This window comes from Eptatretus burgeri, chromosome 3, assembly GCF_056783735.1.
Source record: "Eptatretus burgeri isolate ZD-2024b chromosome 3, Ebu_testis_v1, whole genome shotgun sequence".
NCBI classification, from domain to species: Eukaryota; Metazoa; Chordata; class Myxini; order Myxiniformes; family Myxinidae; genus Eptatretus; species Eptatretus burgeri.
In genome coordinates, this window is record NC_140963.1 from 9584521 (window position 1) to 9612025 (window position 27505).

Consider the following 27505-nt stretch of genomic DNA (forward strand, 5'->3'; position numbering starts at 1 on the left):
GTGGACGTAACACATCAGGTATATTACCTACATCATATTTGTTTGGGGGTAAAAAAACTGGCATGTCAGGTCCTAAAAGCTGGCGGCCATTTTGAAAAAAACCATCACAAACAACAAATAAAAAGGGCCTCCTCTTTCCTTTAAAAAAAAACAAAAAAAAACTGAACATTCAACTGGTATTTAATAAAATACATTTGGCCTAACAAGGAAATATAAATAGAAACCATTTCAACTGAGTAGCTGCGGTTAATAATTAAAGAATCTTGTACACAATTAAATGAAAACAGAAAAAAAAAACTGATTATCTCTGAACATTCTTCACGATTCATTCACCACTTGTGTGTTCCACTAAAGTAAAAGTAACTTCCAAATTCTGTGTTATAATGTTCTTTATCATGCCGTTATAACATGATAATCTTGTCTGTGACCTTTCATAAAGCATTTCTGAGCAGTTCAGCGAAATTATCTTCTACATATCCTCAAAATCTGAAGTGTTGCTGGCACCGACTCTTGACTTGCCAGCTAATCACTTTGCCGAGGCATGGTGGTTCTCCCTTGGCTCAGCTCGGCTTATAAGGACTAAGCGAGACATTAATCAGAGGTAATGCTTCAGAACAAGGGAGGAGACCAGCACCGCACTCCTCTTCCTCTTTCCCTCTCCACATACAAAATCTCACACCAACTGCAATCTCAAAGCCATGCAAAGTACACTATTTAATGTCTTTAAACTTTTCAAAATCTGAAGGCAGCAGAAAATTGTTCTTGAGGAAAGAAGATAATAACAAAAGTAAGGCAATTTATCACAGCCAAAAAAGAGGGCCTCAAAATGTTGTTTCCTTTTGTTGTAGAGAATTGCACTCCCACAAAAAGCTTTCAAATCAAATTTGTGCAACGACTGGTTAACCACATCCCCCGCACCTATTTTCTCAACTTCGATACCTTATTGTTTCACATTTTCCTTGGGGGAACTAATTTACCATTGGTTTAAATGAGCAGGACATTGATCGAGATATGATAACCACTGTGGGAAGAAAGGAGAAGTTGATGTTTTTGTTGTTTACCCGCACTGCCTGTGCAAAAGAGGGTTAAGCATTTCATCGCTTTTGGTGCTAATCCCTCGACGTTAACCCATCTTTTGCTCTGACGAAGGGTTAACGACCGAAATGTCAGCTTCTCCTTGCTTCCCAAGGTGTTTAGCATACCCCAATCGATGTTCTGTTGATTACTCGATTCTATTGATTGTTCCACCTGTCCGCCGATGCAGATCGATCCTAGCCTTCATAGCAAGACCCATTCTTCATTGACAATTGGGTGAGCTGGTAAGCATCTCTAATCTTCACTTGTTGAGAACATCCAATTTGGTACTCTTAGAACGATAAAATTTTTTGCTCAACTTCCTTCCTGTGTCTGTCATCAAAGTAATGTGAAGGTATTTGATGGGTTGTGGGAGTATGCACATCAGATACAAGGCAGCACAAGGAGATACGAAGGTTGCTCTTATATTCCTGGCTACTGACCTCAATAGTGTATTGTGTACCATACCAAAAAGTAGAGGTTCATGAAATGTTCTTTCTCTGGTATGGGGATTTATTCTGACCCAGTGTAAAGTGGGCAAGACGGTTGTCTCGAGCACAATTGCATCATTCACTACAATAACAGTAATAGCAGCACGTTTTTCTCATCAGCGCAAGTTATCCCAACTGCTGTTTCAGGAGGACGTGGCATAATTCGAAACTGTGAACAAAGTCGCATTTCATTCCCGAAGACATGCGTGGAGATGACCTTGAGGTGCGGCGGAAATGTGTACTGAATATTCTGTCAAATCCCCTACAGCTCCACTGATGTAGAAATGAAGAGATCACATCCTTGCAAAACAGACAGAGGGTTCAGAATGAAACAACCCACTGATGGGTGGGGTGAAAATAAAATCTGCACAGAAACACACACAGACCTTCAATGCAACCTATCCAAATGTATCACGAATGACAGAACAACGATTTTTATTTGGCATCCTGATCACAGTTCAACAGGAGAGAAGCAGGCCCAAGGTAATGGAAAAGAAAACCAATTCATTATTCTCATCCTTGAAAAGCTGCAAACTCACCGTGGCTGAATCAGATAGTGACAATTAAGGGTCTTGTCACGTTGCCTTTGCCCAGCAATCTGAACCAAATGCCGTTCAGAAGGCCGCCGCCATTAGCATCGCAACGATATGGGAGGCGTGATGGATGAATATATCTCTTAATTCTTCATCAGCAAGATACACGATCGATTCCCAAACCGCAATTCTTGCCACAGAGCAATAAGTGAGGGGGGGGGGAACTTGCAGGATTAGCAGACGTGCACCACAACTCTGGCAAGGTATCTATTGCTACGTCTCTTATTTGGTCATCGATTTAAAAACACCGTGTGATCAACATTAAAAGGCCATTAATAAAGGGGAAATATGACCTGTGATACAAGGAATGCTCATGAAGGATTGATCTTGCAACATCCCCGAACAAGATTATTGTCTTTTGATGTCAACTATTGAACAGGTGGCAAAATCAAAAGCTTTCATAAACAAACCAATCATTGCTGTATTTCCACACATTATACTCGATTTCAAAGGGCAATTCTAAGTGACAATTGCAAAAGCTATATTGTGTGAAATACAGGGGGCAACAAAGACTCAGGAGAGGAATTAAAAAAAAAAAACATTACTCAGGACTGAGATAGCAATCTGGAAGCAAGCTGAGAATTGCAAAAATATTTCATGCTTCTCATTTATGTACCTCACAAAATGATTCTGTATGGAACATCTTCTCACCAAACAAATGTGCGAGGGAATCAATTGGAAAGGTGAAAAAATAGAGGGTCCTAAAGTGGACAATAAATAATCTCTACTACTACTACTAATAATAATAATAATAATAATAATAATAATAATAACAACAAGTCTGGAGACGGCGATGGTTCACGAGCAATGTACACGGTTCGCCTTTTTTTATTTTTTGACCTTCGAGGGGACGCCACGGGCAAACTGGCGGGAATCGGGAAAAACGTAAATGATGAAAGTTGTTGTACTCGAATAGCACTACTTGCATACCAACTTTCATTCGAAACAGTTGAAAACCCGAAGAGCTAGATGCCCAATTTATTGATTTTTTTGACATTTTCGAAGTTCGTGACCTTATGACCTTGACCTTGGGACGAAAATGAAAAATCAAGCTCCGTGGGGCAATGCAGGTGCCATTGGGCTAACAAAATACCGAAACCCCTTGCCAGATTCGACAAACCCCCTTGGAGAAGATGCAACTTGAAACCGGCTACCCCCTAAAAACACATGTTTTTTGAGCGTGGCTCCGCCCATAATGGGCGCACCACGCCCATTCTCAGGAAAACACAACTAGACCATGATATAAACCTCCCACCCAAATTTTATCAAGATCGGATCAAAACCCACGGAGCTATGCTCGGGACAGACAGACAGACAGACACACACCCATAACGAATATAGCGGTCACTTACTGACTCGTGAGCCAATAACACGACACTTGGTTGTGTGTGTGTGTGTGTGTGTGTGTGTGTGTGTGTGTGTGTGTGTGTGTGTGTGTGTGTGTGTGTGTGTGTGTGTGCGTGTGTGTGTGTGCGCGCACGCGCGCGCTTCTGTAACAATTCTTCCCACCGATTGGTTGGACAGCTGACATGACTCCACCCACAATTGTAACAAGAAATATTCGACGTTCCGCCATTTGGATCAATCCATAGAAATGATGCTTCACGAAGAAGATAATTGATTGACGATCATTTATTAACACAATTAGGCGATTCATAATCACTTAAGAGTTGAAATGACCGACAAACGACCGACCGTGATGAACCAGGAACTGTCGGACATTCACTTCCCATTTCGATCGTGCTTTCCATGAAGTCACTGTTATGGCATAAAGAGTTAAATATTCCACAGAAGGAATATGTAATATGTCGATATAACAACTTACTCTTTTTGCTTTGAAGAATGGGAATAAAGGAGGAGTGGAGACAGTATTATATAAGAAGATAGCGTGGACCGTGGAATTTCTGCGGGTCCCTGCTATCTTCCTAGATACGCGTGTGTGTGTGTCTGTCTGTCTGTCTGGCCCATAAATGTTTTAACTTTTGTCATCAAAAATATGTAATGCACCGAGTCATAACATGAGATGACAGAATATCTCATGATTGTCCAGGGACAGAACACCCCAGCATATCTCTGACATGTCTTGTCACATTGACCCGATGCATTACCCACTGTTGTTTCCAATTGGTGATCCTGGCTGGCACTGTGGCATGCAGCACATTACAGAACATCAAACAGCAACGCGCACCAGGCTCACAATGCAACAGTTCTAACAACGACCGCTTAACAACCAGGGGAGAATTTCGCTCAATCCACAATGCAAGCAAGCTTTTCCAACAGTATGGCGTTGATGCTTTCATGAAGACTGAAGGTTGCCGAATGTACTATATCCAGACTAACCAGACAATGCTGAGAGCAGAGATGTACTGCGGCCTGATGGACAACTTGCACAACAGATCAGCAGAGCGAAACCTGCAACCTGGTGTTCGCATCATCCTCCCCTCTTCATTTGTTGGAAGTCAACAAGCTATGCAGCAAAACTATCAAGATTCTACACGGGCTATCGTTGCCAAGTATGGAAAGCCTGATCTTTTCCTCACCTGCACGTGCAATCCCAAGACAACAGAAAACACAAAAAACCTTAGGCCTGGCAAACGGTCTGAATACTGTCCTGACCTTGTGCCAAAAGTTTTAAAGTCACACTTGGCGGAGTTCATGACCGACATCAAAGAGAGGCATGTCCTTGGAGTTCCAATGGCACATGTGCATATGATTGAATTCCAAAAAAGTGGATTACCACACTGCCATTTGCTGATCATCCTCAGAAAGAAAGCCAGGCAAAGAGACCGTAATGACATTGACAGGGGGATCTCTGCAGAAATCCCAGACCCTCACGAAGACCCAGAATTGTATGAGCTGGTGAAGTCCTGCATGATCCATGTGCTATGTGACACAGAAAACCCAAATTCAGTGTGCATGAAAGATGGTGTTTGTCAGAAGAATTTTCTCAAGAAGATTCATGAGGAAACACTAGAAAATGTGAATGGAACAACTGTTCGAGTCGACGTTCACGTTACTGACAATAAATTGTTTGTACCGTACAAGTTACCTTCTGAGAAAGTGGAGAGCCGTATCAACCTCGAGGCCTGCACTTCGGTGAAGAGCGCGACATACCTTTTCAAGCACAGCTGGACCCCGCTATTTGCGAATTTCCTATTCGCAGATCGCACGTGTTCCGGGTCATAAAGTGTGACCTGCTTCTACATTCGCACTTCGCATATTCATGGGGGTTTTTTTTTTTTCAAAAAAAAAAAATATATATATATATATATATATATATTTTTTCACATTAGAACTGTTCTCCTATATCTACCTGGTTAATTGTAAATCAGTCAACATCACAGCATTACATAAAAAAGGTGCAAAAACAGATCCCCTTAACTACAGGCCATTTAGCTTCCTGTACTTCCAATCATCAGTAAGGTCATGGAATCCATCATCACAGTTCACATAAAATCATTCCTTTTCTCCAACAACCTCATCTCAGATAATCAATTCATATTCAGACCTGGTCACTCTACCTTGGACATGCTGCTTCTCCTCTCCCAACAATGAATGGAGGCCCTCATTGTCAGACGTGAGATCAGGGCTGTCTCCCTGGACATATCTTGTGTCTGACATCCTAACTCCATCATACAAATCCTTCCTTGGCACACCTGAACTCCTGTCCACTGACAAGGCCTTCATCCAGAGCTTGATGGAGTAATGCTCTCCCCTCTGGACTGGCTCCCCTGCCTCACATCTTGCTCAGGTTGACGCCATGTAAATCAAAGCCTTGAAGGTTACTGGAATCTCCTGTGAAGAACCTAAGTCTAAGTGGCTATCACTTCACCATCTCAGACACGTCAGTGGTCACTCTGTCTTCTACCACCTCCTTTCTGGTCTTGCACACTCTGCCCTTTCCATGCTTTGTCCCCCCCCCGCCCCCCAAGGTTTCTGCAGGGCTCACACGGTCCACCATCAACCCCCTTGTAGTAAAACAACCTAAATCCAGGATCACTGCTCACCTCCACGCATTTGTTCCTCTTTTTCCCTCCCTGTAGAACCAACTCCCACATTCTCATTAATCTCATTCTTCCCTCCGGGTTATTCAGGACAGCTGTTCACCACCATCACAGTTCGTCCCCCATCCAAAACCATGATCTTTTCTTCACCCGTTAATAGCGAACGCAGTGAGCTTCATACTTAATGCGTGCACATGAGAGAATAGGAAACAACAACAACACAATACCTCTGGCTATTTGGAATCTGTGTCGTTAGCTATGACCTTTTGCTTCCGGTTGTTTTTAAACGCTGTGCGGTGTATAAACACGATTGGGTTTTATTTACATCTTGTGAATATTACTTAACGCGTGCACATGAGAGAATAGGAAACAACAAAAACAAGACAATACCCTGGCAATTGTGAATCCGTGACATTGGCTATGACCATTTTGCTTCCGTTTTTTTTTTTTGCTTCTGGTTTTTTTTGTTTCCGGTTTTTGTCATGGGGAATGATGCATGCCGGGAGATAAAGGCATCGTCGGAGACATGAAAGACCCAAATATCAGACATGGTGTATATTTCCTCCACTGATTTTAATAAAGATATCTCCCGCATCATCAAAAAATAATTTTAATGGTGATTTACGTTATTTGATCGCTGATTCCGAAGTAACCGGAAATTGCGTATACAGTTGTGAACAAGTTGTATGTAAAGTCAGAAGCGAATGTAAGAAGAATACGACGTTCACTTCTAGGATTAATTTTTTTACATGAGATCCTGTTCTAGGCGGTGTAGTTGTTGTTGTGAAGGTAATGTTGAGGTAATATTAATTTTTTTCGATGAGATCCTGTTCTCGGCGGTGTAGTTGTTGTTGTGAAGGTAATGTTGAGGTAATATTAATTTTTTTAGATGAGATCCTGTTCTTGGCGGAGTAGTTGTTGTGAAGTTAATGTTGAGGAAATTTTTTTTTCAGATGAGATCCTGTTCTAGGTGGTGTAGTTGTTGTTGTGAAGATAATGTTGAGGTAATATTAATTTTTTTAGATGAGATCCTGTTCTTGGCGGAGTAGTTGTTGTGAAGGTAATGTTGACGAAATTTTTTTTTTTCAGATGAGATCCTGTTCTAGGCAGCGTAGTTGCTGTGAAGGTAATGTTGAAGAAATTTTTTTTTCAGATGAGAACCTGTTCTAGGTGGTGTAGTTGTTGTTGTGAAGGTAATGTTGAGGTAATATTTATTTTTGCAGATGAGATCCTGTTCTAGGCGGTGAAGTTGTTGTTGTGAAGGTAATGTTGAGGTAATATTTATTTTTGCAGATGAGATCCTGTTCTAGGCGGTGTAGTTGTTGTTGTGAAAGTAATGTTAAGGTAATATTTATTTTTTCAGAGCAAAAAGACAGTTTAATTTGATATATTTAAGAAGCGAATGTAAGAAGAATTCTACGTTCGCTTCTAGGCTTTGCCTATTCCATATTCCCCCCACCAACCTTCCCCCAATCCTTCCTCCTTCCAAATTTCTAGTTTTCCTTCATTTGCGATTCCATCTTGTTCACCTCATGCGTCCTCTCCTGCTCCCATCCTTCCCACACCCATCGTTTGTCCAAGTCCTCCTCTATCTTGGCCTTCAACTCTGATATTGGTATCTGTCTCTATCTCTATCCCTCTCGATATATCCCTTCACTGCCCCTTTTGCATGCCTCTCTATTGTTCCTTTTGCATCCTGGTTTGCGTGTTCTGCAGCCTGTTTTTTGTCTTTACGTCCTGATCTGTTCAGTGTACTTTCTCTTCCACAAACTTCAACTATGTAAACCAAACAAAAAAACATCTGCGGTGAAGGCCCTTCCTTGAGAGAATACCACAAATTTATTTGGGAGGTGTATAGACAACAGGTAGCTGCTTCAATCGCTCCTGAAAAATAGCAACCTGAATTTGAAGCAAAAACATGCCCACTGCCAGTGCGCATATGTAATACGTTGTGGTTACGTAGCTCAAATAGATTCCAACTGCAATGGCCCAGAGGCTGACACTAGAAGCCAAAGGACTGAAGCCTGAGGCCTGTACGTACTATGGGCTTCACAAGGCCAGCGACGCCTATTGGCTCCAACATTTTGATATTTGATGATTCTTTTAAGAGTCACTTTGGTCGTTTTACACTGAAAGGGAAAAACTTACAGAGAGGGCTCAGCAATTGTGAATGTGACAGCTCTGAAGATGTCTTTGGCTTTGCATAGAACCTAAATGGTGGCTGTATGATTTTTCAGGTTCCCATTGTGGGTGGACTTCGGCCAGCTTTCTAGCCAATGGGTGGAAAGGAGCGTCACACATGGAAGGATGGACGGATGGAGGGATGAACAAACATATTAGCATATAGACTAGCAGGAAAGGCCGTCAAAATGATGGGCGACCCTTCCGTATTGTCACACTATTCAGCCTTGTAAACTCGGGCTAAAACCGAAAACATGTACAAAACCTAAATTTGACTGTTCAGCACAGAACAATTTCCCTGCGGAGGAATTCGCGGTGGAGGAGCAATTTGTCAATGAAATATATTTTCCATTATACAGAGCCATACACACATTAGCTGAATAGATGCAATCTTCAAAACAACAATGACAACAACAACAACACCAAAAGTCTTGGATTTATTTGGCCTGCTTTATTTGGATTCCATACATAAAGGAAAGCCCTTCTGCATTTTTACACTATTTAGCCCTAAAAACTCAGGCTAAAACCGAAATTATGCATCAAAACCTTCATACACAAACAAACAAAAAAAAATACAAATTGCTCATCTATCTATAATCCCAGCAGTGTGTGTGTGTGTGTGTGTGTGTGTGTGTGTGTGTGTGTGTGTGTGTGTGTGTGTGTGTGTGTGTGTGTGTGTGTGTGTGTGTGTGTGTGTGTGTGTGTGTGTGTGTCTGTCTGTATGCGACCGCAGTTTCTCGATGACCGCCGGTCCGATCGAATTGAAACTTGCCGGGAATATTTCTGGGGACCCGCAGATGTGCCTTTTCAAGGTTTGATATTAAGGTTTGAGAGTGGGAGCGAGAGAGAGGGGCGAGAGAGGAGGGGGGAGAGAGGGGGAGGAGGGGGAGAGAGGGGGAGGGGGGTAGAGAAGGGGAAGAGGGGGGTAGAGAGGGGGAGAGGGGGGTAGAGAGGGAGGCAAGAGAGGGGCGAGAAAGGGAGGGAGAGAGGGGGTGAGAGAGAGGGGGTGTCACAATTCAAGAGAGGGGAGATAGGAGGGGCGAGAGAGGGGATGAAAGTGGGGGCGAGAGAGGGGTGAGAGAGGGGCGAGAGAGGGGTGAGAGTGGGGGCGAGAGAGAGGGGCAAGAGAGGAGGGGGGAGAGGAGGGGCGAGACTATGGGGGAGCGAGAGAGAGGAGGCGTCACAATTCTTCTTCTTCTTCGTTTGATATGACGTCACAATTGACGCTGGGGACCTGAGTATGTTTCCCAGGTGTTTCCCAAGTTATGGCCATTTATGATACGGTTGGTCCGATCTAATTGAAAAAATGCCCCAATCCAGTCGTCGTTTACGAGAGCGAAGGAACGAAGCTGCACATACTTGCACGCCTCACCCACGAGAGAGGGTACTGGCACGAGAGAGGGGGAGAGAGGAGGGGGCAAGAGAGGTGGGGGAGTGAGGGGGGGGTGAAAAAATGCCCCAGTCCAGTCGTCGTTTACGCACCTACGGGCCCGCACTAGTCCCTTTAATTGGACGGTGTACAGGTCGTAGATCGGGACCGTGATCACTCCCAAAAAGAATAATAAAAAACCAGGGTACATACATGAAGCAAAAAAATGCCGACTGCTTTTGAATGTATAGCACGAGAGGGGTATGCTTACACATTGTAAGCAATAACGAACCATGCTTCCCCATTGTCTCGGGTCACTCACCTGAATTTTGTTAAGGGAGCTGAGGCGTAAAACTGTACGTGCGCTAAAGGTGGACAAGGAGGCCTATGTGTGAGGAATCTGTGAGAGGGTAGAGCATCACTTGTGGTCAAGTGATTTTTGTCCTGCTTACAGGGGAATTCGCGCATTGAGTTCCTCCAAGCCCATCCCTCAGTGTATTGCAGTTAGAGCAGAGGGTAATGGGCTCTTGAGAGAGGTGTCCGAAGTGAAGGCCCGCTGGGCCAGTTACTTTTAGAGTCTGTACCAGGCTGATCCACCAGCTGTTGAGTTGGATGTCAGGGGTGTTACTATCCCGATTGCTAACCCTCCAATCAACTGTGTTCCACCTTCTTTTATGAAAACACGGGCTGCAGTGAACCTGTTGAAATGGGTAAAGCTCCTGGGGTCTGTGGCATCCATGTTGAACTTCTCAAGGCTGATGAAAATGCTGTACTCATGTCGTTGTGTGCAGTTCTGTGCACTGCCTGGAACACAGGCATCATCCCGAATGACTGGAAGAGGGGCCTTGTTGTTGCTCTATGGAATGGGAAGGGTGTTCACCAGGACTGCAACAACTACCGAGGGGTGATGCAGCTCTCAGTGCTGAGCAATGTCTTTGCTCTGATAATTATTGATAGGGTTCGCCACCATCTGCTTGAGCACCGGCACCCAGAGCAGTCAGGCTTTACACCAAAGAGGTCAACGCTTGACCGTATCCTTGCTCTTTGGGTCCTCACCGAACACAAGCAAGAGTTTCGGCATGGGCTGCTTGCAGCCTATGTTGATCTCTGTAAAGCGTTCGATTCAGTGAATCAGGATGCCCTCTGGAGGATTCTTGGTCTTCGTGGGGTGCCACCAAAACTGATCAATCTGATGTCTGTACTATACTCTGGTACTGAGAGTGCTGTGAGATGTGGTGGTACAATCTCTGACTTATTTCCAGTTGTTACTGGAGTTCGGCAGGGGTGTGTACTGGCCCCCACACCTTTCAGCGCTTGTGCGGACTTGATTCTGGGGAGGATGTCAGAGATATCAAGCTGCGGTGCATCCTTTGGGAATGTCAAGATCTCTGACCTTAGTTTTGCAGATCATGCAGTCATCTTTGCGGAGACTCCAGATATCCTTTTGGGGGCCCTCGAGGTGCTGAATATGCCTGGTGTTGGCTTAATGGTTTGGGTGGTGGGCTTGGGATCTGATGATCCTGAGTTCAAAACCCACTTGGCTGTTGAATTAATACTCGGTAGGGTTGACTGCCTGTCATCCTTCTGAGGTCTGCAAAATAAGTGCCAGCATGCTGGTATACAATGTCGGAGTGGCGACCCATCCAGGATTGTGCCCAATAGCCAAGGAGTCTGCTTAGGCAGCACCAACACTGCACAGAGTATGATCCCAATGGATAGATGGATGGAGGTGCTGAATGAGGAGTTTGAGCCACTGGGATTATGGTTTTCCTGGATCAAAACTAAGATCCCGGCTTTTAATGACATCTTGGATGCTGCTATCTTGTTTGTACCAGTTTGTGGTGAGGATGTTGAGGTCATGGAGGGATTCACTTCCCTTGTCAGTGATATTCAGGTCTCTGCTGGGTGTGAGCCAGAGGTCAATAGACGCCTGTTTCGGGCTTGGGGGAGTCATGGATTTACTGGATCATGGGGTGTTGCACTGTCAGTACCTGTGCAGGAAAACGAAAGTCCGAGTCTTCAGGTCCTTGGTGCTTCCAGTTTTGCTCTACGGATGTGAGACTTGGACTATGACCAGGGATCTGAGACGGAGACTTAATTCCTTTGATACCAGGTCTCTTCGGAGAATCCTTGGCTGTCGCTGGTCGGACTTTGTGTCCAATGAGCGGTTGTTGAGAGAGACTCAAATGAGATTTGCTTCTTGCATCGTCCATGAGCATCAGCTGCGGCTGTCGGGACATGTGGCTCGTTTTCCTGATGCTGATCCTGCTCACCAGATTCTCTCAGCGAGGGAGCCTCGTGAGTGGAGGAGGGCAATGGGCTGACCACATGCCTCGTGGTTGCAACAGTTTGATCAGCATCTCGAGGAGATGGGGATCGGTCAGGCATCTGCCTGGGAGATGGCCAGACGGAGGCCCCTGGAGTACCGGCTGAAAGTGAATGCATCGACGTGCTGCTCCGGCTCATGCTTCCATATCTGACCTGACTTGTCATTATATACAAGTGAACACAAGGTGTCATCAAACGTTGAACCAACACCATTGAAAAAAATAATTCATATGCAGCCTGTGACTGCTGGTTGCATCATTGTTGGGAGTGCAGCTGTGCTATTCATGCAGTGCCCCATTTCCATTAAGCTGGTATTCATTTTACTGACCTCTGACGGATGACAGGCTGAGTCAACCCACCTGATGTTATTGAACGACACGACAGGGGCTCAAACTCAAGACCCTCAGATCTTCAGTGAGCCACCTTAATCGTTAAGCTCGCACCAGGCTTAACACCGTTGAAGAGATGGAATTTTAAAAAGAGTGAGCTATTTACAATGCCTTGTCAAGGAACAAAACACAATGGCCGAAAAGGTTTCCCTTGAAATTATTCATGCGACCTCAAAGGTGAGCTATCCATTGACGCAAATAGATACAGCTACCCCAAGAAAGAAGTTTTGCTGCTCCACTGTAAGGAGGATCAGGATTACAGTGAGCAGTAAGGCAGTGAATGACAACTTGCACAAATTTCTTTTGAGTCTGGAAGCAAAACAAGCGTGATCAATCCCTGGCAAATGTAGTGCATTAAAAATAATGCAAAAAATGTCACGCAGACTTACGAAGATGTTTTCCGGATTGTAAATGTATCTGCACACACCATAATCATAACAAATACGACTGTAGAAAGTATTAACTCGTCCAGAATACAAATAGGTAATCGTCCCGATTCAGTGATCCATGGATTACACTGATGGTTCCAAGGACATCATCATCAACTACTTTTAAGGCCCAATAAGCACACGGTACACAGGGGCTTCCAAACGAAAGCATGGACGCAAACTTCAAGTCATCACAACATATGCAGTGCCAACCAGTCATGTTATCACCATCAACAAACATTGCAGTGACAACAGGAGGGAGGCGAAGCCTCAGGATAATAGAGTCGGCTTCAGATAATTGACACAAGGCCACAGACGGTTTTCTAATCGTGAAAGCAAAATGCAGCTGTGACGGTGCTGCCGATCCTAAAAATACAAAGCATCTTCCATGTATGCGTGTTGATAATATATTTGTGAGGGGGCCGTAGCAGCTGAGGATATTATCTGCCTCCGCAACTGCAATTTTGACGGAGAAAGAAAAAATCATACAAAATGTGAGTATATAACACTGAAAACCCAGAATGGGGTAATCCAAACCTCAGAATGAAGATTCTGCCAGTGCACATCTGCATATAGATCTACATATAGATATGCACTGAAACGCACAGCATTGCGTTTCCCACTGCCTCTAATGCCTGATGTGATGCAACTGGAATTCCTGGTTAGGCACGTGACGTGTGTGACCATCTGGTTAGCAAAAAATAGACAATACAACTCTTAACATGTTACTCAGCAAAGGGCATACTGTTTTTGTACACAGATTTGTCAACATAGCGTTATAAAATTTCTCCACAACGCAAACTGGAACGACACGCAGTGGAGCGCACACCTCCACCAGGGTAAACAGCGATCCCACTGACAGGCCGGATCTGGATCCGGACCTGAACCACAATCTAAGCAGCTTGTTATGGTCACCTGTTCAACTCATCCACCTTGTTTTGTCATAATCTGTCCACAACGTTTTGAGATATCATGCTATTGTTGTTGGTCCGTTCTCTCAATGGTGAAGAAGCACTTTCAAGGGGAACACAAACACCACGTATTTTTTTCTTCTAAAAACCATTTGGCGGAATTATGGAACCTTATTGTTTTGAGCCTTGTGCGCGTGATTCGGACGAAGAGGGCAGAAGTGTCAGGGAAGATCAAAACGCTGGTCATATGATCACTTCAGCTTGGTAGGGTTTAAATTTCCATTTTAGTCACGGTTTACAAGGGAAGGATTTTGTATTAATTGATAAATCGGTTTATATATTACTCGAGCAGAAATACCCATCGTCGCTCGACAGCACCAGCATCGCCCAGCACACTCAGATACCGCGGACAAAATGGGTGACGAATGCTTTGTCCCACCATCGCAGGCTGACCAGGTGTCTTGTATGTTACGGGATCCTCCTGTTTCATACTTTCCCCGGGTGCCATTGCCATCCCCATCCATGCCGTGTCCCACCATCATGTCCATGAGGTGTCAATGTCCCTCCCCAGTGGAGGAGGGATTGTGTTGGTTGGGAGGATGGAGGAGGTGTGGAATGGTGGTGGGTATTGTGGGGGGGGCATTGGAGGCAAGGGGGGAGGGCTGGAAGTTTTGTAGTCATTGGTCAAATCCTCTTGAAGGAGTAGATGATAAGTACATACTTTCTCTTCATTATAAATAGTCGGTGGTTTATTTGGTTTGTAGAAATTTCTGTTGATAATAGATAAATATTTTCAGGTGCTCTTGTGGTAACTGCTGGGCAATGGCAACAGGTGTTTGATTCACCGCTCAAATCATCCGTGTGCATGTACTGGGAGCTGGGTAGAGATGGTGTAACAGTTTCGAGCGGCAGCTGTTTCTTCCCCTTCATTGTGACGTCCTCTCAATCGTGGCCGATAACCACTAGATCTAGCCCTCTCTGTTGTTTCATAATATGCTCCGTAAAATGTTCCGAGCACAAAAGCAAACATTTTGTCGGCCCGATCCACACGCGGGTATTTTGGACAAACCTCGTCTAATTTCTGGCAAACCTCGGGTCTTTCAGCCATTTGTGTAGCTTGAAACCATTTTTGGTTTGTATTATAAAACCAACAAGGATGCGTCAACTTGGCATATTTGTGAAAAATTGAAAATTATTCACATTTTGAGTTAAATCATACAATCATCGTCTGGTGGTTTACTTCTGTGTGCGACGTCTCAGCTCATCTGAAGAAAGAGATTTTGACTTTTAATCGCAACTTTACCTACTTTATAATTCGGAAATCGGAAAAAAAACCGTATCTATTTTGTAGGCCATCAAGGGATAGATTGGCGTCAAGGTGGTCTGAGCGTTTGGGTTCCCCTAAAAGACAAAAAATAAAAAAATTAATTGGATCCGGATCCAGATTCGAATCTTCAGCAAAATCAAACCAATTCTTCCCTGTCACACACCCAACCTGTCCCACCAAGTTTCGTCCGAATCCGTCCACAACGTTTTGAGATATCGTGTTATATCTTCGGTTTTGGTCCTATCTATCAATGGCGAGGAATCAAAAAAAAATTATCGTATCCGGACCTGGACGCAAAATCCTGCTTTGGGCAAACAAAAACAAAATCTAATCATTTCATCCTTGTCACAACACCGAACCTGTTCACCAAATTTCATCACATTACTTTTGAGATATCTTGTTTACAGACAGACAGACAGTGGTGAAAATATAACCTCCATCCACCTTCGGTGACAGAGGTAGCCACAGGTGAACGACCAAACTTAGAGCAGTAAAAAATTATCGAGATTGAAATGAGGGAGCTATCAAAACACAACGCTGGTATAGTATCCATTGATAGATCACCAAAATGGGGACACCGATCACAGTTGGCACTGCCATGGATCCACTGCAGACTAAGTTAAAACAAATTTAATCCACAACAAACAAAATTAAATTTCATGCACAGGAGAGCTGTCAGAAACTAAGTTTCTTGAAGTCAGCAACAAGGATATGAAGGGGTGATTGTATAAGCTAAGCTGGTGATCATGAACAAACAGATTAACAGATTTTAAAAAAACATGTAAAGAAAAAGATTGTTTTTTCTCTTTCTGTACTCAACAACAACAAAAAAAATCCCATTTACTCGACTCAAAGCAGTCGTATAGCACAAGCAGATTTTTATACTACAGTACTTGAGTCATATCGTAGCAAAGGAAAAACCATACAAGAGCTTTGTTCGTCTGCCTGCTGTGTGCAGGAACTGCTAAGTGGAGAGGGCAACTCGATATGGCAACACCTCACGGTGCGAGCCCATAACATGCCACAAGCACATCCCCAAGTAGTGCTTTTTACAATCCTAATCATCCCTCCGCTGTTACTAATCAGCAGCGATTACTGCCACAGCTGGCATTACCAAGCAATAAAAGGCTGCCAATGGAGTGCCTTCAATAATTTCATCTGACATTGTCCATTGTCCATCACACACACACACACACACACACACACACACACACACACACACACACACACACACACACACACACACACACACACACACACACACACACACACACACACACACACACACACACCGCCTGTGTCGATGACTTACTGAAGTCAAAGCAGGTTTTACAGCCAAAATCATAACTTCGAGTTCACGGTTGCTCCACATGTAGGTCAAATCTACAGGTGTTTGCCGAAATGGATCTGTTGTGGTTTTTTTGTTTTTTTTCATTATGCTTTCGTCCCCGTGTTGCTGCTTGCGTTTTCTTCCAATTTTCCATGTCCAATCGTGCATTGTTGTGCCACATTGTGGAATTTGTTTTTGTGTCTCTTCGGCCGACTCCTCAAAAAGCTCAGGAGCAAAAATGTCTCCGTGTTGAGGTCGTTTCCCATTCCGCTTCTGTTTTTTCCCCCCAAAATTTTGTCAGCGTTATCCGATTCCCCCCTCCAAAAAATGTTCGGTATAACTTGTATTCGTGAGTATTGTAGAACTATTGAGTTCTATCGAATTTCTGCAGAACATTTTTTGCAGGGCTTCTTGCATGAAAAATAATGAAAACAAACAATAAAACTTTCACTCCAAAAGACGATCTCATTCTGCCTCCGAACGTGTACTTCCTGTTCCTCGTTCTTTATCTCTCCCTTTTCCTCTATATTTTGTGCTTTCGATACAACGTGGCATCCTGCCTTACTCTCCAAACTCTCTGCCTGTCAGACCAGGAGCCCAGAACATTTTTTAATGTTGCAAGTGCCGAAACGTTTGACATCATGGACTGATGGAACCATCCCCCATCATCACAAAAATGCAATGCTTCTGGGTCTGGGGCATGGCTTCCCCCACAAATCACCGAATCAGTGGCACCATTTCTGAAAAACCTACTTTAGACAATAACTCCAAAACTATGCATGATAATGGAAAATGGTTACAACGGCAACAATTTTAGTGCTAGAAAATGTGTGGCTCACCCTGAAATGTGGATATTAGAGCAACATCGTCGCTCTTTTGTTGCAATGAGGAAAATAATGAGCTCTTGTACTCCTTTTTTCAGAAATTTCAGAAAGGGGGCAGTCCATAACTCTCACCCAACGTAGCATAGCCTTGACAGAAATCTGTGAACTTGTCAGTCTTCAACCAGGGGAGGAACCGGCTAATCAGCTGAGGAAATGGAGAATTGAATGTGAGAATGCTGACATGAATGCCATCGCCAGCACCTTGAACAACACATGCAACCCATTCGCCACTTATTCTACTGCTAATCGCATTAATGTGTCATAAGGGACAGCGGCGAAGGAAGCGAACAATACATTTCTCATTGGAACACTGGAATGGGGGAAAAACTTTGACTCAAGTTTGAGGGTGAGTGCATGGTTGATGGTTCGCAGTTTTTGAAGCAAGTGACAAGGATCAAGATGTTGAACTTTGCTGCAAAGAATGTAAAGGAATCTAAGACTACAGTGCAGAAAATGAATGAGACAGAGGGAGTCAGGGATGTCTTTGGCTGAATGGTGGCTGTTGCGGCCAAGATAAGCGATGCACTTCACCTGCACCACATTCTTAGCTACCCTGTCACTGAGGTGCCCCTTTTTCTCGCCCAGAGCGATAGGACTACCATCAAGACGGACAAGGCAGCTCTCACAAAACACTTCAAAGGAGTCAGGAAGTTGTTCTTGTGGATATTAGTCTTCCTCCAATCACAGCCATCTTGATTGATGGTGGAATCATCCTCCATGAAACCGTGCTGCAGCATAGCAAGTCCGCATACACAACCATGGCCGGGGATCTCTTGGCTAAGGTTTGTTTGAATTGTGCAGAGCAAATCCAGTGAGTACCCGACAGGTACCAGTCACCATCCATCAAAGATGATGAGCGAAACCTGCACCGTTTAACTACTCCTCAATTATAATTCATAATTACTGGACCTGACCAGGCCCAGCGACAGAGTGGCACAGAGTTACTCAAAAATGGATCATTCAAGGAAGAGTTCACTCGGTTTGTCATGGAGGAATGGAAGAAGCCCCTATATGGGTCAATCCTTGGAAGAAAAACATTGTGTGTTTCACATGGTGGTATGTGCATGGAGATGAAGAACAATGAGGATGATCTACTACATATAGAGCAGTGGTTTTCAAACTTTTTTTTAGTGGCGACCTAATTTCAGAACCTCTCTACATCGTGCGACCCAAAAGATTCAAAACCCAATTCATAATATTTCAGATAAGATTTCAAACGACACAAGAACATTAACTGTTTACTTTATTCACCATCGTCATGTTTTCATGGATGAGTAAACGGAGAATAGCTGACAGTATCCAAATAGTACAGTTGAATGTTTCAGAAGTTTAGTCCGAATGACATTTAGATATATCAGTGAGAAGGATGAGCCTGTTTTTCAGAAACCAACTTCTCTATTCGTGGAGAAGTCGATGACAATGCCAGGATCATATCATGCTACATTTCTAGGCGATTTCTGTACTTTGTTTTAATCACCACCATGGTGGAGAACGACTGCTCACAAAAGTATGATGAAGGATATGGCATGAGAACCTTAATGGCACGCCGTGTCAGGGTCGGGTACAACGGCAGCATTTTGCACCAGAATGTCGACAACGAATTCGTCCGCGCAAGAGCCTGCACTCTTGAATCCTGCTGGAGCTGTACAAGCTTTTCCTGTGCTGTATCATCTTCATCAGCAATCGAGTCCAGTGGAGCCGTGAAAGGGTCCCGAACCACAGAAAAGGACTGCACATCCAGCTCAGGGAAATAGTGCTCGAACTGTTCAATGAGCGACCGAAGGTGACGTGCTATCTCCCCAGAAAGACTGTCGAGCTCAGTATCATCGTACTGGCAGGTCGTTAGATGCTCCACCAGACGGGGGAAAAGGCTGAAGTGCTTAACAGCTGCTTTGTCTGCCAGTAATTTTAGAGTCGCCAGAAATCCGCTTATTTTGTCATGAAAAATCATGAGGTTGGCGTCTTTGCCTTGGAGGGAGCGGCTGATGACATTGAGACGTTCAAAGATGTCAACGAGATAGCACAGTTCTGACAGCCAAGAGTGCGACTCAAGCAACGCTACCCATGCCGTTTTCCCTTGTGTGCGTAGGAACTCCTTCAGTTCATCTTTGAGCTCGTAAACGCGCAGAAGAAGGTTTCCTCGAGATAACCATCTGACTTGAGTGTAGAATAGTAAATTCTTATGGTCGGCGTCCATCTCTTGACAGAATAGCCTGAATAACCTCGTGTTGAGGGCGCACGATTTGATGTGATTCACCATTTTTAGGACTTCTGAGAGCACGCTCTGCAAGGTTTCTGGCAAAGTACGAGAGGCGAGCGCTTCTCGGTGAATCATGCAGTGAACCATGAAGGTCTGAGGAGCCACCTCAAGCAATTTAGCCTTGAATCCAGAACGCACTCCTAACATTGCTGGCACGCCGTCTGTTGTAGAACCAAGCAACTTTCCGAAGTCCAGATCATGGTCACGATAAAACTGCTCTACTTTCCCAAAATGTCCTCGCCTTTGGTGGTGGCCTCCAATGGTTTGATGAGCAGAGGCTCATCGACAAAGTTATCAGCCTTGATGAAGCGGACCCAGACGATGAGTTGCGCGTACGATGCGATATCAATGGACTCATCCAACTGTATGGCGTGCCATGGCGATTCCTTGATCTTCTGTACGACCTGAGCCATTACGTCCAGACTCATATCTTCAATTCTGCGTTGGATGGTGTTGTCAGAGAGGGGTATAACTGCCAGTTTCTTCGCCGCTTCCTCCCCAACCATCAGAGATACCATGTCCTTTGCCCATGGCAGCACGAGTTCTTCCGCAATGGAGTGAGGCTTTTACGTCCTGAAAAGATGGAGCGACACTCGATATGAGGCCTCTAATGCCCCGAGAATTGGACTGATAGCATGTACCCTCTCTGTCAAGACGATTATTCTTGAGTGTAAGAAGTTTCCTCTCAAAGAATGCTCTCTCCTTATCCTGATAAGGCGCATGTTTTGTAGTCAAATGCCTCTGCAACATATTTTGTTTCATAGACTCCATAGAAAGCACTTCGAAACAAATCACACACTGAGGCATCTGTGCCACACTTTTATTCACCACGTTGCAAAATCCAATGTCCAGAAATTTATCCTGGTAAGAACGTTCTCGAGATTTGCTGATGGCCGGTGCTGCCATCACAAATAAGGTCTCGAGTCGTACGTGGAGACGTGAATAGACGTTAATGACAGAGTCAGAGTCTGAGTCTGAGAGGCCGTGGATCAAACCACTAATTTCCCGCCAAAATGAACCGCCCTTCAGTGAGACCGCGCATCGGCTGGATCCCATTCCAAGCGTCATGTTGCACCGGTTCTCATACTTTGAATGAACCGATTATATTACATCCTGTAAAAGCGAACACCGATCGAAAATAGACAATTTTTTTTCGCTGCAAGCAGACGCCCGCGACCCCACGAAATTTACTCGGCGACCCCACTTGGGGTCACGCCCCCGGGTTTGAAAAACCAAGATATAGAGGAACTGAATCACCTCCAATGTCAACACGAAGAAACCGATACCCGCGCTGCCTTTCACACGAACAGCAATTCAACTGTTTACATTCTGGTAAGGTCCACCGATACGGACGTCTTCATCATTCTGCTTGGGTTTTCTGGAAGGTCACAAGGGAACAGCATCATCATGGACTATGGATCTGACAACCACAAAAGGTACATTGGTGTCTCTAAACTAGCTGCCATTCTTAAGAAGAAACAGCCCGGTATCACTGAAGCACGAATCGGCCTTCATGCTTTAACTGGTTGTGACTTCACATCATGTTTCTTCAGAAATGGCAAAGTGAAGCTCTTCCAGCGGTTGGAGTCAGAAGCAGTTCATGTGATGGCATTGATATTTCTGACTTCTGCGGAAGTAGATATTCCAGCTGTTACCTCCTTTGCTCGCTGTATGGGTTCAAAACCTCAGACGTAAATAAAGCCAGATACAAGGCATTCATGCACACAAGTGGTGGTAATGAGAAGGAGCCCCTCGCCAAAATAAAGAATATAAACTGTCTCTTTCTTCCCCCGTGCACCAAGGGACTTGGCAAACATATCAAATGGGCCCAGTATGTGGCAAGAATCTGGAAAGGGGCTGGCAAGACTGACCCAACTGGTGGGATGAGTTCCTTAGCCTATGGATGGAAGATAACTCAAAACTGCTTTGAACCAGGAAGTTCAGTCCCAGAGTCTCTCACAGGCCCACCAATGGATGACGGGGACAGCGTAGGAGCTACGTCCACAGATGATGTCAGACAATGCTTGGAGTCGGCCAGTGTTGAGAGTGATGGAGAAGACATGTAATGCAGTGGAGATTCAGAACAGGTACTGTTATTTTCCTTCTGGAGGACAATGACTCGACAGGTTGCTGAGTTTTAGGGTTAACTGCACATCTTCTCGCACTAAAACTGTATCCCTTGCAACCAATGACCATGAAAAAATGGATGTAGACACCCTATTCGTCATATTATCATGTATAGTTTTGGATATATTGACAAAAGGAATTTTTTTTGGTTATGTCACTAGTTAGGTGAGAGAGGGGGGTGGAGAAGCCAAGCCTCAGACCCGGCAACAATGCATTTTGGGGATGTCAAGGGATGGTCCCATCACTCCATGGGGTCAAACGTTTCGGAGATTTTAATATAATTGGAAGTTCTGGCCTACCGCTCGATATGGCATCCAAGGCCAACACCTCATATGGCTTACTGACTTCCTCTACTCTCATAGCCAACATGTGGTTCTCAATGGAATCCTTTCATTTCCTCTCCCTGTCAAAGCTGGATTACCCCCAAGGCAGTGTTCTGGGGCCCCATACTCTTCATAATCTTCATGTAATGATCTCTATGAATCTCTAAAATTCCTCTTTATCTAATTGCTAATGCCTCCAGCCTCTTCCATGATATCGCTCATCCTTCAGACAGGCAGGTTGCAGCCTCTTCCATCTGTCTCTTCAGACCTTGAAAAAAAAAATCACAATCTGGTCAAACAATTGGAATATGTCTTTCAATCCTGACAAATCTCACACACTCACTATCTTTCTCAAAAGAACTGTCTGGGAAACCCAAACCAAGGTCTTTGAGAAATCATTGGAATCTCCTGTGATGAAACTGAGGCAGTGGGTCCATCATTTTCCAATCGCAGACAGGTCAGTGGTCACTCTGTCTTCTACCCACCTCTTTTCTGATCTTGCACACTCTGCTCTTACTGTGCTTTGTCCACTCCAGATTTCAGCAGGCATACATGGTCTAACGTCAACCCCCTTCTGGCGAATCACTGCTCACATCTACTCATTCATTCCTCCTCCTTCCCACCTGCAGAATCAACTTAAACATTCCCTTCAATCTCATTCTTCCTTGCAGGTCTTAAAGATAGTTTTTCACTACCATCTCAAATCATCGTCCCCAATCAAAAACCATGATAGTTGATGCCTAACCCCCTCCCCGAGCCCACCACCTTACAAATTTCCCGCTTTTCAATCCTGACAGTTTGCTTTTGTGTCCATCTTGTCCTGTCCTCACCGACCCACCTTTTCTCTACAAATCCCTAATTTGTCTGTCTCCCTCTATCTTATCCTTCGACAATGCCGTTGGTGTTTGCCCCCTGCCACGCTCTTTATCCTATTCCTATTGTTCTGTTGCATCCTCATGCGTTCAGTGTTCTAGCTCTTCCAAAATGCCTGACTTTGTCTCAATTTTTTTTTTCAAATCACATTTCAGATTTTGTACAAACAAAACTAGATATCCCTCTGACCTTGTTTGAAAAGTTGAGATAAATATTTGAAATTGATAATACATTTCAAAGCAATTCAATATCACGACCACATGGAAGGTGATTCCAAGTTGGATTCCAACACACAAAGCTTACTCAAATGTAATTAAAACAAACCTAATAACAAAACATCAGAACAAACCTCAACATTGCCAACTTCCTTGGAATCATCAGATCTATTATTTGTTTTATGTTTTTTTTATAGTTTCACCCAACCCACCATGAGAAAATCCCATTGGGTAAAATATAGAATTTGTGTCTCATGATACGCAGAGGGAAAGTTTTCAGAATGCCAGCTCAGTGGAGAGTACCCACGTTACAACTTCGTCCTCTTCAAGTTTCGTCCACACCATCATAAAACCCGTGGTCACACTGTGGCCGGAAATGAGAAATGGTAAACAGCAACGTGGTTTCATGGCTGTATTCCAAGCATGAAAACAGGAAGGTGTTGGCTTGAACTCAGGAAGAAAGATGAAACCTACAGCGAGCAGTTGAACCGTTTACACAAAGCCAGCACGACATTATACAAGTGGTTTGCTATCACTGGCTTCTCAAAAAAGGTAACATTCCACTAATTCACTCGCACTTCGTTATTTTTCTCAGTGCCTGAGAAGTTATCCATTGCAAAGTAGGATTCACAGGGAATAAGCAAGTTTCCAACAGTCTGTGTGTCAAAACATTACAGTCCTGTAAAATGCACCATAAGGTGCTGCATTCAAGGGTCTGTTGTTTGTTGTTACCCCCATATGCGGGTTTCAGGAGGAACAGAGCCCTCCCAGGTCTGAAAGTATCCACCTTCGTGTGTGTGTGTGTGTGTGTGTGTGTGTGTGTGTGTGTGTGTGTGTGTGTGTGTGTGTGTGTGTGTGTGTGTGTGTGTGTGTGTGTGTGTGTGTGTGTGTGTGTGTGTGTGTGTGTGTGTGTGTGTGTGTGTGTGTGTGTCATTGGTCATTATCTCCATGTGCAGTTTCAGAAGTGGATTCATCAAACTTGGCATAATACTGTATTGTTCTGTTTTTATGTTTGGGTCAGCGATAAAAAGATCTGAGCATTGCATGTGTTCACATAACTTATAGGAGGATTTTGGGGGTGTATGAAGTAAATATTTAAGCTACGTTATCTATTGCCACATTCGTTGGGGGTGACAATGACATCTCAATAAATATTAGTTTTCAGTAACAAAGTCCTGTCATGTGTTCCCCACTCTATCTAACCTGGTGGGTGCTCGCAGGGGAAGAGGAATGTTTGTGCAGCATGATGGTATCGTGGGTACACCAAAATGGTTGGTACTTATGCAGCAACCTAGTCAGAGGTGATGGAGTGATTCAGCAGGGGAGGCCAGCACTGAGCGGGAGGGAGCATGGATGCACATACTTCATTGGTGGGAAGGGGGGGGGGAGTGGGGGGGGTTGGGATGGAGGGCAAGACTGCCCACCGATGCCTGCATGACCAGGTCTCATGGCATTATTGAGGAGATCCTCCTCATGAGGAATGTGCTCCATTCTCTTGCGGTCTCAACGTCCTGGTGGAAAAAGCTGGACTTCTTTGTTTTCATGCTCGCCCGACACGAAGCCCACATATGTGTCCCTCTACCTGCATCACCATGGTTACCTGCCTGGTAATGCACAACCTGACGTCTCAAGGCTCGACGCTCAAAACCTGCCCGGTTCTGAGTGCAGTGAATGCATGCTGTTTGGTGCCGAAGGGGTAGATTTTATTGAGTATTAATTTCTTGTGAATTTGATTGAATCTGAATTAATTTGTTGTGCAATCGTCTGTCTGTCGTCTTGGAAGTCCATCCATCTATTTATGTTGTCTCAACCAATAAATTATTTACATCTTTTAAGCACTCTGCATGCCATTTTTTCTGTGGTACGTTCGGTTGGGCTGATTGGGTATTTCCTGGAGAGATACATTTGATTCAATTTATTGGTATATTCCACTGGGTTTTATATCTTGAATGGAGTATATTTTACATCATCTCTGTTCATGTGTAGCTTTGCAATAAGATGTTACAAGTTGGCCATCCCTAAAGTGAGCAGCTTCACCGTGAATGTTCCTGCCTCGGCCACAGTCACGTGGTTTCAGGGGGGGGGGCTAGAAATGTGACAACACCATGACCCCGGTTGGTTGCCAGTCTTTTGAAGCAATCACAGTCTCTCACTGATCACCACTAGATGGCGACCGGCATGAGCCCCATGTCAGGCTTGGGCAGGGATTTGGAATTTGGTCAAGGAGCTGGTGATAATTCACCAACTCTTCGGAGAAAGATATCATGAGATCCGCAAGAAAACAATGCCAATGGATGGGTCCCCCAGCTTAACCTGCCATCCAACAGATGGCACTTTTTATGCAATGACCTGCCTGCGAAGCACAAGTCTGACAGTTTGTATTCAGATCAGGAATATAACCCACAAATCAAATCAAAGGCAACTTCATAACCTCAAAGGCAGCTCAAAGACAAGTGTGCTACCTCACTCTGTTCAAGGGGCGAACTGTATGTGGCATGCCATGCTTTGTAAAGGTCGACACAAATGAGAAATCAATGAAATCCTAACTTGCATCTATGAGGACACTCTAGCTCTGAATAACAACATGGAAAGCATATCTGTCTACACAAGGGTATAAACTAAGGATCACAGCACCTCAATTTAATGATATAATACAACTGAGCTGTATACCATGATGAAGATTTAATGAAATTACTTGCTGATAATTATAGAACAATCTCTGCTCATTCTTAACATTCAAGTGCACCTGGCTTGATGCTGCCTGCACCTCTACTCAAAACGGAAACCTACAAAACAATCTTACGGGGCAATAGCTGGGCGTCTGATCAAACTGTACCTGTTCCTTGACTGTAGCGAGGATTGATGAAGGCTCAGTGGAATTACAGCCATCTCCAGAAGGTATTTCGAAGGATGAAAGAGAACCAGAGCTTATGCCCCCAGCATGTCCGTGCTGCAGCCAGGCCTCGTCCGAAACAGGCATGGCTCAGGGTCCTGTGGGCAGGCAAACCCCAACCATGATGATCACCATCTCCTTTTCATCAACCTGATCAACTTTTCTACAAACAATCACCATGACAGTGATTACCACGAACACCATTATCCTTCAACTTGTCGAGATAACCAAGCAATCATTATCAAAACAAACTGTATAAAATTACCATTGCAGCTTTCACCATCGTAACATCACTTTCAATGATATCACCACCACAAATAGGATCAATGTCACCTCCACCCTTAAATCTGTAATCATGAACATAATCTTCAATACTACCATCACAATTAGCATCATGTCCATCCACATCTTCATAAACACTTCCGGCATCATTGAAATTTCCACCATGATCATCACGATAATCTCTCATAATATTACTGTCAACCCCACTGTTAGTATCACAATCATAACTCTCATAATCATGACTGTGACCTTCCACAAGGAAGTTCAACAAACCTGGTATGTGCTGTATCTTCCCGAGAGCACAACAATATAATTTTCACTCCACCACAAGAGCACGAGATCATGCACAGCACTGACGGCACAGTATTTAACGATGTGACAGCCAACAAGGTCACTTTAACAGCTGACAGAATTGATGTGGCATATTTTGTGAAGGGGAGAGAGACGATGAGGATTATTAAACGAGGTAAAGATAAGAAAAGAAAAGAAAAGAAGAGAGATTGGATTGGATGTACAGTGATGGGTAAAGGTAAACATGGGAGAGTGGATAGATGCAGCCGAGTGAACGGATGGACGGGGTCACAAACACGAACACAGACACCGACACGACATACAAACTACTTTTCACAATAGATGCAAAAATCTAATACCCACCCCTTTCCCCCCAAATCATGATTAATAGTAATATCATCATTTTAAACCTACTCGATGCATTTCCAAGCTTCAGATATGACCCACCCATTCGGAAGCACCCAAACCAGATGCAGTGTCTCCCTCCAACTCTTTTGTTGTGTAGAGGTACATGCCAACTTTCTCTCAGGTACTTTTCAATGTATTTTCAGTTTCTTTTCGAAGCTTTGGGAGCCATTTTAGGCAACAATCCTTACTGCACATGCACGACAGCAGTTCACACGCACCAAAGATCGCAATATCTAGGGGTTTCTGAGAATGCGCGCCGAGCATGCTTGGGCAGATTACTTCATTTTGAAAGGCCCATGTTCGAGCCTGTTTTCTTTTTTCTTTCTCTACAAGCTATACCCTTTGGCCCATTCCACATATATATATATATATATATATATATATATATATATATATATATATATATATATATATATATATATATATTGGGAGAGGATGGACAGTGCCCAGGATGTATGTCACTTCTGGATTGAACAAACACCTTTTGTGGCTATGGAGGCCAGCTCGAGAGTGGTGATCCCGTT

General features: G+C 44.1%; 1 protein-coding gene across 16 annotated transcripts in view; it reads right to left on the minus strand.

Annotated features, from left to right (window-relative positions):
• The window catches only part of LOC147029380 (catenin delta-2-like), a 474794-nt gene that overhangs the window by 366982 nt on the left and 80307 nt on the right, over positions 1-27505 (minus strand). For 15 of the 16 annotated variants that reach the window (XR_015055882.1, XM_085872400.1, XM_085872407.1 and 12 more), the window contains one exon: positions 25944-26098. Coding sequence is in view for 14 of the 16 variants with exons in the window: in XM_085872400.1 (XP_085728526.1) it covers positions 25944-26087 (144 nt within the window). In the remaining 2 variants the exon portion in view is untranslated. Of the gene's footprint in view, positions 1-25943; positions 26099-27505 lie in introns of those variants that run through there. The other variant, XM_085872401.1, reaches the window with a different exon arrangement.